Here is a 14,696-nt window from a genome sequence, read left to right as displayed (position 1 = left end):
GTGATACGCACAAACGAGTTCATTAACGATTCCAAAAAGGAAACCTCTCAGGAGCACAAACATCAACCCTTTATGATCGGTTCTCTCTGGTTAACTCCGCCACCGAAAGGGTACGCAGGTTATGTTTTCACTCCTGTCCGTTTGTGTCTGTCTATCTGTCTGCAAACAGGATATCTCCAAAAGTTGTGGTCGGATTCAGACAAAATTTGGTGGACAGGTTGGGTGTGTGACGAGGAAGAATTGATTCAATTTTGGTGAAGACCCGGATCTGGATATGAGAATTTTAAAGTGATTCTTCACCATTGAGTGATCGGGCTAAAAACTATAATATAGCATGATATCTCAAACAGTTATGGACGGATTATGACAAAACTTGGTGGACAGGTTGGATGTGTGACAAGGTAGAATTTATTCCATTTTAGTGAGGTAGATGGAGGAATTTCATAGGAAAGTTAGGATTGTATGGAAGTGCTTGGTCCGTGGACGTGTAGGATACATCTTGATGTAAATTAAGTTGGGAAACTGTGAGCTTGTTACTTGTCATCACATGTGGGGTGGTGCTGTGTTAATTAGATAGGGATTAAGACCAATTTTCCCCAGTATGTCATTGCCTCCTGTGACCTTCTCCTACATTTGTGCATTTTTATAACAACAACAAGCACAACAGCAAGCAATCTAAACATGCCGAGCAGGCAGAAGCCCCGCTTTCCCGTTTGTCATTCTAACAAGCCACGCCCAGAGGTGGAAGAAGGGTGGGGTTCGAGGAGCAGACAGTAGTAGTAAGAAGACAGTAGTGAGAGGAACGTGGCCAGGATGGAGGTTCTCGCTTTGCTCTCCTCTCGGCATGACAAAATGGCTGCATGATTCGTGTGTTTGTGCTGGGGTGAGTTGGCTTGCGTGGTGGAGCTCGATGCTGACCGTTGACTCTTGGCTGGGTTGTGAAAGACCGACTTCAAAGCCTTGTGTATATCACCGAAGGGAGCGGTGTCATTCTGCAGAGAGCCACGGCATCGGCAAGCACAATCGGCGAAGAGGCCGCATGGCGGTTGGTGAGCTCTGGCGTTGAATACCGCTTCGCAAATTACTTCACATACGTTTCCTGCCCAGAGAGCGACTTGGCGCCATTTTTGGACACGTCTTCCCAAGCAGGATGAAGCACCTCGATCTCAAAGTTCAATGAAGACCATCTCTGGACAAAGCTAAGTGCCAGAATAAAGGGAGGATTTTCTTTTGTTTGTTTTCCCCTTGTCTGCATTTAAGTCTGTGTGTAGAGGCGCCTCGACTTGAGGCTTTAGTTCACCTCACGTATTATTACATTCTGAATTGTTACCCCTTGGAAATATTTCTTCTATTTTCATTAAATCCCCATATATTTTAAGTTGCCGTGTCCGTGTGTCTGTTGTGGGTTTGAGTATAAACCCCTTGTGCTGTGCTTCTGTCGCTCCACCAGTGCCACCCTGCCCCCTCCCACACACGCCATAATCTCTGAGGATCACGTGTCCGCCTCCTAAGGAAAACCGCTTGATGATCCGGGCCTAGTTGGTGTTAACCGCTCGTCCACCACAATTAGGTTAGGCGGGGGGGGAGGGGTGAATTAACTTAACCACCCAGACTCGTGGCAATATATATATATATATATATATATATATATATATATATATATATATATATATATATATATATATATATATATATATATATATATATATATATATATATATATATATATATATATATATATATTGAAATCTCAAAAGTTATGGATGGATTCGGACGAAACTTTGTGTGGACAGGTTGGATGTGTGACAAGGACAAATTGTTTAGATGTTAGTGAAGATCTGGATCTGGATACTATAATTTTCAAAGTGATTCTTCACCATTGAAAAGATGGGGCCAAAAATGATATGTAGCATGATATCTCAAAAAGTTGCGGATGGTAGATGACAAAACTTGTTGGAACAGTTGGTTAGGTGAAAAGAACAAGCCGATTGGATTTTGTTTCAGGTCCGGATGTAGATCTGGCTTATCAGTGGGACACAAATTGTAAACTGTTCAGCCTGGCAGTGGTTTGCGCTCTACCGAATGCCGTTCAAGTCTCATTTGTTATGACGACACCAACGACACTCTCTGTTACTTCCCTTTTCAAGCATTTTAATATTTCCTTCGTATCCAACTTACAAAATTTTGCCTGAAAGTTGAATTTAAGCGATTTGCAGTCCGCTTTATTTTGCTGACGAAAACGTAATGAAACAAATCAGTTTTTGCACTCCTTATATGATGACTTCATCAAATTGCTTCTTGCTTTGATTGTTAATTTTCCACTCGAGCAAAAAGAAGGTTTTCTTTGATACATCAGGGCGATTGTGTGTGTCGTGGATGAACCTCCACCTGACCATTGGAGTTTTGTCTTCACTCATAGTTCTGCCCACCTCTGTACATTTGGCAACAGGCGATGAACTTACCTGCGCACGAGTGTTTCCCAAAATTGGGATGAAGAGGGTGAAGGCTCCTCTGATTGGTTGTTGTTGGCAAGAACAAGAGGAAAAGGCTATGGGGGAGGGAAGAGACAAAACAAAGTCTGTTGTATTAACCCAGGTCATTGGCCAATTGCTCAATTCTATTTATAGTAACAACAGGATGATTGAAGCGAGTTTACATCGAAAGTCAGACGATGACAAGCTGATAAGTGTGAGATTTTTCTTACAAAGATACAAATGGTATTTCTCATGGTAGAGCATACATTACAAAAAAGACAAACAAGCAAACAAGAAAAAGATGTCGTGCAGAGCACGATACGTGCAAAATCCACCCCCTCTCCAAAGGTTGCCATGGTTACATCAAATTATTCATTTCATTAAGATTAAAATTGAAAATCTTAATCAAAGCTCAGGTCAATCGGATGAAAATTCATTATTTTTCTGGTTGAAATTGATGATTTCAGAAGTTTTACCTTGAGTTGACCTTTGACCTTTTGACCTCAAAAATAGTTGTTCTCCAAATTCAGTGATGGACTATGCAAATCCTGTTCAACTTTCAAGTTAATAGGATGGAAATTGACAATTATACAAATTTGGTATATGTTGACCTCAAATAATTGGCTTTGTTGAATTCAGTTCAGGTCATGTATGGGAGCATGTGCCAGAACAGCACGTCGCTGCGTCCACTTTCCGTCGGTACTCCAGGGGCCTCCGTCTGGCCATCCCCCAGGCAGATGCCTGGCCCATCCCCATCTCCTTGAGATGCTGATCAACCTGCTGCAACCACGAGGCACGTGGTCGGCCCATTGGCCTCCTCCACTCACGAGGCTCCCTTGCTGAGAGAATCTGATCAGCAGGATCAGCGTCAGGAAAATGAGCCACATGTCCATACAGCTGCAGCTGACACTCACGGACTATGCAGGTAACAAATCCCATTTGATTCTCTCTCAGCAACTGCTCCTTGGCCACAAAATCCGACCAGCGATAGCCAAGGATTCTCCGAAGAGACCTGGTACCAAAGGAATTAAGTCTCCGTCTCAGATCCTTGGTCAGAGTCCAAGTCTCACATCCATAGAGCAAGACTGGAAGCACCAAGGACCTGAAGACTCGGACTTTCGTCCTCCCGCACAGGTACCGGCAGCGCCACACCTCATTATCCAGTGAATCCATGACTCCCCAGGCCCGACCCAGACGTCTGTTGACCTCTGACTCGCAGCCAGCAGAGACATGAATATCACTGCCGAGGTAAGTGAATCTCTCCACGACCTCAACATCCTCACCACAAACAGTGACCTGAAATATAAATCCTCTTCAAATTTCAATTCAATTGGATGAAAATTGAGGATTTTAGAAATCTCACCTAAGTTGTTGACATTTGGCCTATGTTGACCTCAAAAATAATTGGCGGTTCAATTCAATGATATGAAAATCCTGTTAAAATTTCTAGTCAATCGAATAACAATTTAGGATTTTAGAAATCTGACAAAATTGTTGACCTTTGGCCGATGTTGACCTTTTGACCTCAAAATCAATAGTCTTCTTGCTTATGACAAACTCTACCATGTGGTGAAGTTTTGTGAAGATCGGTTTAAAATTGTGACCTGTTGGCGACAAACAGACAGACAGACAAACAGACAGACAGACAGACAAACAGACAGACAGACAGACAGAATAACGCACAAGACCAACCAATATACTTGTAAAACCTTCGATTTTCGCAAGAAACAAACAGACAAACAGAATAACAAAGTCGACTGACAGTCCACTGTATTTAACAAATCTTCGATTTTGCAAGTACTGAACACACAACATCAGTTCAATGTTTTTTTCCAAGTTTACATGAAAATAACCTGTTTATCATCAGCACCAAACTAAGAATATTCTTCCAGCATTTTTAAAATTTATCAATCCGGTACAATACTGTTTTAAATAATTCCATACCACTTAATAGGCCGGCAGGTATGTGCACGCGTACCTGAGCTGTCTAGCCTGGGTTTGAATCTCAACCGAGCTATAAACTGTCATTAAGGTGTTTCACATGGAGGGCGAGTCATCTGTAGTATTGTATGTGGGCCATCCATCGGATGGACGTTAAACTAGGTGTGCTGTCTGCCAGCACTGGTTGTTTGTGGATGTTAAATATCCCATGGTGTCTTTAGTGAAGAGAAGTACAACTGAACCACCCAGCATAACCGAAACACCCATCAGTGTAACCAAACCACTCAATATAACCAGACCACCTAAGGTAACCGAACCATCCAACGTAACTGAAACACCCAGCAGCTCAACAGAACCACTCAGCGTAACTGAACCACCCAATATTAGCGGACCACCTTAGGTACCCAAACCACGCAGCAGTGCAACCGAACCACCCAGTGTAACCAGACCACCCAAGGTAACCAACCAAACCAACCACAGTAACCGAACCACCCAATGCAACCCTTGCCAAGAGACTGCTTCGGCAGCACCGATGATCTGTCAAGAGTGTGTACATTTGATCAATTCATAAATAATTTTAACGTTGAAAATGTTGTTCGTAGTTATTCAAATTGTTTGTGATTGTGTTTTCTTTCCAATAAAATAAATAACTGCTTCCAAAAAAAGGTGATTATTCAGGATACCCTCCATTGGTTCTCATTGTAGAAATAACGATTGTGTGATTTATAACATCTGTTTGTAGCATTTCTTTCTTTGTCAACCTATATTGTTGGGATGCCCTGAATGTAAAATTAAGCTTTTAAAAAATATTCAAAAGATAAACAAACACCCGACCCCTCACTGAACCACAATTTCAGCTAAGTCACTGATAATAAACAGGTTACTTTTTGCACCGCCTAATACTTTAGCAGAACTTAATGGGCTTCACACAAGTCTGCTAACCTGCTTGATTTCGGGGGATCCGAGATGGTTGCGTCCAGCATCACTGCAGAAATCAAAGATGAATAAAAGAAAAACTCACAGATCGTTACTCACCAAAAACATTAACAAAATCCACTTCATTGCTGTGTACGTTGATTCACCGCGGTGATAAAACAGGATTCAATACCAAGGATAGGACGTGAGACAAAGTCCTTGAGAAGATATTCATCGGTGATATACAGTATTGTCAAAAATGCAAAATTACAATAAAATTAACACGTTTTCTTTGAACTACATGTTGGTGTTGACGTAAGCGTGGTTCTCCAAGGCCAACCTGCACATTTTGTTCAAAATAAATCAAAAATAATTGACAGATCGCTTCTTATTCTTTAGCGGACACAATTATTCCTACGTTCTTGTGGGGTTGGCCGGGGGAAGATTGGCCCAAGTCTTTCACGAACCGGCTGGCTAGGCCCGACATTCAACTAAGGTTAGGGCAGGAATTTATCATTTGTTTGGGATGCCGGCGATAGCTCACCTACTCTTTGCGACGGTCACGGTGGGATCTTTAACGTCCACCAATGAATGCCGGCAGATGGTATGCCCAGTTTAGCGTCCATCCGAGGGGTGGCACACACACACACTGCCTGCGAAACAGTTTATAGCTGGGTCGGGATTCAAACCCGGGTTTGATAAATTCGAGGCGAGTGCGCGTATCTCAAGGCCATTCTGACAGCCCTTAATTGACAGATCTCTCAAATCGTCAAAATAGGGAGAACCACACAGTGGAAAACCGCAGACGCACATTAATTGGTGCGGCGACCGGACAAACTTGCTGAAAGTTTGTGGAATCCTCATGGAAACATCTGGCGACGACTTGTGGAGTTCGATCACAGCTATGCAAGTAATTCTGGGTTTTTGCAATTTTTGTCAAGAGAGCGGTGAAGACTGAATGAAAATGTCCAACCAGCTGAAAATTAAAAGAAATTAGCCGCACAGTTCAGTGACGCACACATCCCTCTGGCAGGATGTGTTCGTGTCAGAGAAAAAAGTTCACAGACAGATGTGAAGTGCTCAAGGATGACGAACATGCATATTTGAAACCAAATGTTTCATTCCTACCGACATTAACGGTGTTGAACCGTTCGTTTTACACAATTACAAGGCATAACCGGGTCTTCCTGGGAATGTTCTTCCATCTCTTTCTGTCCGGTGCTTCAGTAAATGATACACGTCACCACTTCATCATCTCTACCCTGAGCTTTTCTACTCTCAATGGCCCCATATATCTTTTTGCTGACCACTCCCATCACTTAATGTAGTATGGCTGAGAATGATTTTCTGGCTGTTCCTCAAAGCCCTTCCCCAATACCTCTGCCAGTCTGTTGATCCTTCGCCATTTGTCATCCCGCTTTCTCTTCTTATTCTTATTGTTTCCTACGCAGCATGCGACTGTGGTTTGCCAGCATTTGCTGAGGGTGCGGCTACACCGCTGATGCAGTTCCCCGAGTCGGTGAGAGCAGAAATTTGGATTTTGGCCAGGGTAACGGCGATAGCTTCACGAAGGACACAGTGGGATCTTTAACGTCCACGGACTAATGCCGGCAGACGGGATGCCTGTTTAACGTCCATCCGAGGGACAACTCACACATTAATGAATCGCCCCGCCTGTGAAACACTGGGATGACAGTTTATCGCTGGGTCGGGATTCAAGCCCAGGCTGGACAGCTCAGAGGCGAGTGCACATACCTCTTGGCTTCCAGCCCCACCTAAGGAGTCTTGATGTTTCTGCCTTCAAGACATCTCCACGACGATGGGACAAAAGCGTACATGTGGTTGGGCCGTACATCTTGGAGAATAGGGCCGTCTTTAATTTTCATGGCTTTCAATGAAGATTTCCAAAAACAAAAAGCGTAGGTTAACCCTCAAACGATCCGACTAAATCTTCGCCTTTTTCCTCTATAATTATTAATTATTTATATGCTTAATGGTTTGTGAGTGCAACACGTCATGTCATAACATACAAAACGTCTGAAATATCTGAACATCATTTCAGTTTTTCAAATGTGAGGAAGCATCACCCAAGATCCACTCCTCCCTCGTTCTCTCGGTTGACCCGCTAATTATCGGCGCAGCAGAAACAAGATTGGAGGGCTTATCACAACTTACCCAGAATGCTTCAGGCTCAGATCCAGGCTGCGTGCCTGTGTGACGTCGTTCTCGACAACTTCAGGCTTTATCTGTTGAATTTGGAAAGAGGATTCTGATTCGCTGTCTTGTTCAAATGCTGGACAAAAAGAAAAATCCTATTTTACTCAAAATAAATCTCATGGAAATCTTTACGTCACTCAGTCTGCAGCATATTCTAAATTCAGCATTTTTTTTTTTCAAATTCTTGCCTATTAGGAATTTAATTATCTATTTTCCTGTGGGTATGTACTCGCTGGACCCAAGCACCCACATGTATTCTTCATTAGGTCAGTTATCTGACTGGCAGGGTAACGCTTTCAAGGAACCTGCACGTGAACAAAACACCTTCTGGAAAATACAGCTCTGGAAAAAAATTAAGAGACCACTGCAAAATGATCAGTTTTTCTGGTTTTACTATTTATAGGTATGTGTTTGAGAAAAATTAACATTTTTGTTTTATTATATAAACTATTGACGACATTTCTCCCAAATTCCGAATAAAAATATTGTCATTTAGAGCATTTATTTGCAGAAAATGACAACGGGTCAAAATAACAACAAAGATTCAGTGTTTTCAGACCTCAAATAATACAAACAAAACAAGTTCATATTCATCTTTAAACAACACAATACTAATGTTTTAACTTAGGAAGAGTTCAGAAATCAATATTTTGGGGAATAACCCTGATTTTCAATCACAGCTTTCCTGCGTCTTGACATGCTCTCCACCAGTCTTTCACATTGCTGTTGGGTGACTTTATGCCACTCCTGGCACAAAAATTCAGGCAGCTCGGCTTTGTTTGATGGCTTGTGACCATCCATCTTCCTCTTGATCACATTCCAGAGGTTTTCAATGGGGTTCAGGTCTGGAGATTGGGCTGGCCATGACAGGGTCTTGATCTGATGGTCCTACATCCACACCTTCATTGACCTGGCTGTGTGGCATGGAGCATTGTCCTGCTGGAAAAAAAAACAATCCTCAGAGTTGGGGAACATTGTCAGAGCAGAAGGAAGCAAGTGTTCTTCCAGGACAACCTTGTACGTGGCTTGATTCATGAGTCCTTCACAAAGACAAATCTGCCCGATTCCAGCCTTGCTGAAGCACCCCCAGATCATCACCGATCCTGCACCAAATTTCACAGTGGGTGCGAGACACTGTGGCTTGTAGGCCTCTCCAGGTCTCCGTCTAACCATTAGACGACCAGGTGTTGGGCAAAGCTGAATATTGGTCTCATCAGAGAAGATGACCTTACTCCAGTCCTCTACGGTCCAATCGTTACGGTCTTTTGCAAACCTCAGCCTGGCTCTTCTTTGCTTCTCATTGATGAAGGGCTTTTTTCTAGCTTTGCACGACTTCAGCCCTGCCCCTCGGAGCCTGTTTCGAACCATCCTCGCCGTGCACTTCACCCCAGCTGCCGTTTGCCATTCTTTTTGTAGGTCACTTTATGTCATCCTACGGTTGTTGAGTAACATTCGAATGAGTTGGCGGTCATCCCGGTCAGTGGAAAGTCGTTTTCCCCCTCTGCCACTCTGTAGCTTTGTTGTCCCCAATGTCTGCTGCTTGACCTTGTTCTTATGAACCGCCGTCTTTTAAATTTTAAGGATGGAAGCAACGTGACGCTCACTGTATTCCTCTGCCAGTAAAGCCAGAATTGAACCCTTCTTTTCCTCACTCAAAACTTTTCTTTTCAACTCTTTTGGCATGGTCAATAGTTATTTTTTGATTCCAATTACTTTTGAGGTACTACAAGCACTGTTTTTGCCATCCAGCCGGTCCTATTACAAGAGGATAGTGATGACCACAGCAGTGGTTTTTATACTTTTCCTTGTTAACTAAGATTCGGTTCAGGTGATCACCTAATCAGTACCTCACTAAGTCAAATGAGGTGTGCCTGTGTTGGAATTCAACAGACACTGGAATGGAATGGCTGCCATACATGTCGAGATGCTGATATAAATTTTTTTTAGTGTTCTCTTATTTTTTTCAAGAGCTGTATAAGTATCTTTAAACGAACTGCACAGTCAGCTGAACAGCACTCCATCATACTTCAGCACGTTGAGTTGGCAACCCAAGGAAAGTGGCATGTCGACGACAAATATCAGCCACATCCATCCGATTTATGCACGCACGAACACACTTACATGGCTGTACACTAGTGGGTGAAGCCAGTCGTGCCATCAATGTGGAAGCAATCGCCGAAGTAGTAGGGACAGGTGCAGGAGGCAGGGATTGAGTCGGTAGAATGGTAGAGGTGACCGAGGTTGATGCAGAAGGTGAGGAAGCACTTCCATCAGTAGTTGGTTCATCATTTGCACTCTAGGAAATATAGGGAAAAGAAGGTAGAGGGCAACAAATGTGATTGGAGGTGTGGAAGCAATGGGCTCGTATGAATACAATGAAATCCTTTTTCTTAAGAGCCATCTACACGGACCGTCTACAGAGAACAAGAACATCGGAGGTTGAAGGGGGAACGAATGTGGTCTATAAGGTACAAGCTTACACAATAAAAGTAAAAATGGATTATAAATGCCCTTGGAGAAATGTTCAGAAAGAAAAGGAAGCACCACACTATGAAAAGCCTGAGCGATATCCTCGGATGCTTTTTCAACATCTCATCTGTAATCATGAAATTAGATGTCATCGTACCTTCACATAAATATCCGACAGAATGGTGCAGAGGTAGTGAGTGCAGTTAACTTTTATGCTATCAAGTCTGGGTTCGATTCTCAACCTCAATATAAACTGCAGAATTGGTACTAAGCAGGCAAGGCTTCGCATCACAAAATGCACAGTCCTCCAGAAGTACATTAAGCTGGGGATCCGTCTGCTCGCATTATTGATGGTGCACGTTAAAGGTCCCAGTGTCTACGGAACAAAGATTAGGCGAGGTATCGCCAGTGCTCCAGCCAAAATTCAAAATTCCAGCCCAAATAAGTTCCAGTTAAACATCGTGCCTGGCCAGCTGACTTGTGAAAGACTTGGGCCAAACCAAGCCAAATCTATGAGCCACAAGCCCCATATTTGGGACATACCATTCGAAGAAGAAGAATATTGTACTTTAACATGGATTACAAAGACAACAGGAAACAATGGACACATCAACACAGTATACAGTATGGAATCTTAAAATGCGAAAGAAATATTGTCCCGTTTACCACCCCGCCACAACTTACTAACGAGTCGGGGTGAGGAGCTGCAAAATGCCGACGCAGTTGCTTTGCGGATTTCCGGCTTAATGCCAATTTAGAAGCGAGCGAACCCTTGAGCAAAAGCGAACGATCCGATCCTACTCCGAGCGTGGGTTAACCCCATGCTGGTTATCAGGATTTTAACCCACATTTAGATCCCCAGGAAGAAGCCAATTTCACCGAAACGAGCGACATGTTGGAGGCGGATTGTGGAGTCGGCACGGATTGTGGAGTATCTTAGGAAACAATGATTTATTAAATTAGAGGACACGGGCATGAGACACATTTACAGATGGATCCAGTGGACAAAGACGGATGATTAATGATGAAAATAATAAATAAATAAACAAATGCTTATTTAACGATAAAAGGCTATGGTTCCAGATACACACTCACGCACAAACCACGCAAGGATTCCTAAACGAGCTCAATGTCCTGAAGAGAACAGAACAGAGAGCGCAGCAGAGCAGCACCGACACACATCACCACACAGCGAAGCATCCATGATAAAAGATGAGCGTCCTGCTCCACAGATGTCCTTCACAAAGAGAGGAAGAAAGTTGCCCCTCAGGTGCTCAAATTGTCCCCCCCCCCCGTCCATCTCCCTGTCCATAATGCCCCACACGTGACACGGCGCGGCCACTCGGATGGAACCTTCCCGCCGCCGACGGAATCAGGATACGGCCACGGATCTGTCCAATTATGCCTGGTGTTGGCTTAATGGTTAAGGTAGTGGGCTTGGGATCCTAGGGTCCTGAGTTCAAATCCCGCTCAGCTGTTGAATTAACACCAGGTGGGGTTGACTCTGCCTGTCATCCTTCCGAGGTCGGCAAAATGAGTGCCAGCATGCTGGTATCCTGTGTCGGAGTGGCGACCTGTCCAGGATTGTTCCCAATAGCCAAGGAGACTGCTTCGGTGGCACCAACGCTCTGCACAGAGTATGGTCCTAATGGATGGATGGATGGATGGATGGATCTGTCCAATTGTGGCGCAGGTCCTTGCCAGCAGGTCCGGCCAATAGCACGCTGCGTGGTTGCAGTAATGGGAGGATCCTCCTGGGGGCTTTGCCCCAGGTGACGACATGGATGGCACTGCCAGTGACATTACGTTATCAGGCCCATGTTGAATCCGGAGGGGGAGGGGGGGGGAGAAGGGAGCAAATTTTACCATCTCCCATGTTGGGGCAACCTCTTAATTACCATATGATGGGTCCGTTCACCTTACCTTGGCTGACCCTCGCTGGTTCAGATAAGAAGGACAGAGCATGCGACACCCTTAACCTACAGGATACAACACTACATTCCGATGACACACAAAACAGGACAAATTAACCTTAACATGAAGGAACTATGTTACAATTAAAAATGAACGAACCTACACGAGCACACGGTCCATACAAAAGCCCTTACACTTTTATAACTACATTGTACCGTACACACATAACAATACATTATGTCTTCTTCTGTCACAGCACTGTCATCAAAAAATTTTGTGTTGATGGAGTAATTACTCAGAAGGGAGGCCACAAAAGAAAACATGGCTTAAAGTAAGCTGACAGGCTATTGGGCTTATAATGACAGCTTTACAAGTCCCTCATCCTCACCACTCTCAGGCTCACCAAGACTCCCCTGGACCCCCTGCGCAGGTGCTTGCGTTTGTGTGAGCCCATCTGCCCAGTGGAGGTGAAGGCAAAGGCACAACCGGGACGGATGCAGTGGAAATGATTGGAAGCACGTGAGTACGCACACCCAGGGAAGGCACATGACTCATACTTGTAGAATTTCTGCACAAGGTATAGACATGGCGGTGCAAACTCAAACTAGATATCTGGGCACATTTGTAAAATAAATAATGAATTTTTTGATTTTTCTTAAAGTTGCATTTCGACTTCTGGATCATTTAGATCATTAGATCATTGAGCAGCAAAAAGCCTGCAGTGTGTAATCCCAGTCTCCAAGCCAGGTGTTACACGGATTACCTTACCTGTCTTTCTGACAGCATGTTGACGTCTATCAACAACCTTGAGACAGCAGATGCATGTTCGTGCTTTTTGCAACAACCCTTTGATAAATTTCTCATGAGATCGGATGAAATTCTTGACATATTTATTTCCCATTTTGTAAGATACCAAAAAGGATTGTTTCAATTCGCTGTGGCTACAAATCACTTTCTTACGGTTACGAACAAACCTGTCTCGTGTTCATTCAAGAAAATATAGTTCTGCCATAGAGTTGAGATTAAAAAAAAAAACAAGCTCAAATGAGCTAAGATCCTCGTGCTCTTTATGATGACGTCATAAAAACGAATATGACATCATTGTGATGTATCAGGTTTGCGATAAATTAACTGTGCTAATGCCCGGCTTGATTCCCACAAACAAAATTCAAACAGCTTGCCTAGTTTTGGAGATAATGGGATAGGCGATTTCCATTAGCGGCGATATTATGACGTCAACTTTTTTCTAGGAAGAATTTCCAAAATCGGAGATGGTTACTGCCTGCGCGTGGGCTTTCTGCATATACATGGCAAGTTTCACGAAGATCCGATGAAAACTCTGAGTTGTGAAACAAAAAATGTCAAAAAATAGGAATGACATTATAAAAATTGATATGACATCATAGTGATTATGTATCATATGTGCGGTAATTCATCTCTGCTAATGCCCTGTTCGATTCCGGCAAACAGAATTCAAAAAGCTTGCCCAGTTTCGGAGATAATTTTTTAGGCGATTTCCATTAGCGGAGATATTTTGACGTCATAACTTTTTTTTCTAGGAGGAATTTTCAAAATCGGAGATGGTTACTGTGTGCGCAGGGTATTTTTACATATATATGCCAAGTTTCAAGAAGTTTCGATGAAAACTGTAGGCTGTGAAACAAAAAAGTCCACAAGAACAACAACGTGAGTAAGACTTAGAGATCCTCCACCAGGATCTAAAAACTGATGCCAGGAATAATTCTGAGTTTTTATGATATGTGAATTATTCAAATTCAAAACATGATTTATTGAATTGCACGTATCGCGACAAGATGCCGAAATGCACGTGGATTACATCAAAAGAAAACCCATAAGATTCATCATTTACAAAAAAAAGACAACTCAGAATACAACATGATAAAGAAGATTATAATGAAAAAAGATAATTACTATTAGAGTTAAATAACATATTTATGTTCGAGATCATTAGACACCATCGCATCTTTCACTTCCACAAGCAAATGCTCGCAGAGAAACGACTGTAATAATAAATAACCCGACCGAGGCACAGGGTCCTACCTGATAAGGACTGGAGGGATGGCAGTCGTCATTCCCAATTTTGTTGGAGAATCAAACCCAGACCTAAGTTCGTTTGTTTAACATTGAGCTTTTCTGTTATCAACACTAAATATGATTACGTATTTAAAATATATATTTTTTTTAATCAGGAGTCCTTATTACGCTACTCACACTCCTCTCTCTTGTCGTGTCACACAGAAATGTGCAACAGCTGAACCTCGGGGGCATTTTCTCAAAAGAGGTTTTTCTTCAAATGCAATTGATATCCTTCATATGTATAAATTAAGTTGGAAAGAGAAGCTAAATCGACAGAAAAATGGGGAAGGAGATTAAAAAACAACTTAAGATGTTTGAAGATGACCACAAGACGATGACGGTTTGCGTGGGCGCTACGGAGCATTTCGACACGAGGGATTTTTCACAAACTCATATCCAAACAGCTTGTCATAAAAGTTTTTATCCTTCAAGACAAAAATCATAAAATAGTACCAATCAATCATTGCAGAAATACAGAGAGCTAAAGGGGGGTAAAAAAAGGAAATACATTTTCAATGAAATAATAGAGCCGACGCACCTTGAAGCCATCTCGTGCATAGGCATCATCTTTGATGTGGTAGCTTTTGTGCTTCTCAATGTCACACTTGTTCTTGAAGGTGTACATGCAGCCGAGACGTCTGCAGACACAAGCACACCGTACGCACGGCA

General features: G+C 42.9%; 1 protein-coding gene across 1 annotated transcript in view; it reads right to left on the bottom strand.

Annotated features, from left to right (window-relative positions):
- Positions 1 to 14,696, bottom strand: part of LOC147016098 (uncharacterized) — a 209,224-nt gene that overhangs the window by 54,504 nt on the left and 140,024 nt on the right. Inside the window, exons 12-17 of the mRNA XM_085849143.1 lie at positions 14,566 to 14,665; positions 12,334 to 12,498; positions 9,669 to 9,843; positions 7,506 to 7,623; positions 5,358 to 5,400; positions 2,463 to 2,548 (exon numbers count right to left, since the gene is read on the bottom strand). Of these exons, the coding sequence (XP_085705269.1) occupies positions 2,463 to 2,548; positions 5,358 to 5,400; positions 7,506 to 7,623; positions 9,669 to 9,843; positions 12,334 to 12,498; positions 14,566 to 14,665 (687 nt within the window). The remainder of the gene's footprint in view (positions 1 to 2,462; positions 2,549 to 5,357; positions 5,401 to 7,505; positions 7,624 to 9,668; positions 9,844 to 12,333; positions 12,499 to 14,565; positions 14,666 to 14,696) is intronic.

The sequence above is a fragment of the Eptatretus burgeri genome, chromosome 12 (assembly GCF_056783735.1).
Source record: "Eptatretus burgeri isolate ZD-2024b chromosome 12, Ebu_testis_v1, whole genome shotgun sequence".
Lineage (NCBI taxonomy): Eukaryota > Metazoa > Chordata > Myxini > Myxiniformes > Myxinidae > Eptatretus > Eptatretus burgeri.
The sequence above is the reverse complement of the archived record's forward strand: the minus strand, read 5'-3'. Positions and strand labels throughout refer to the sequence as shown.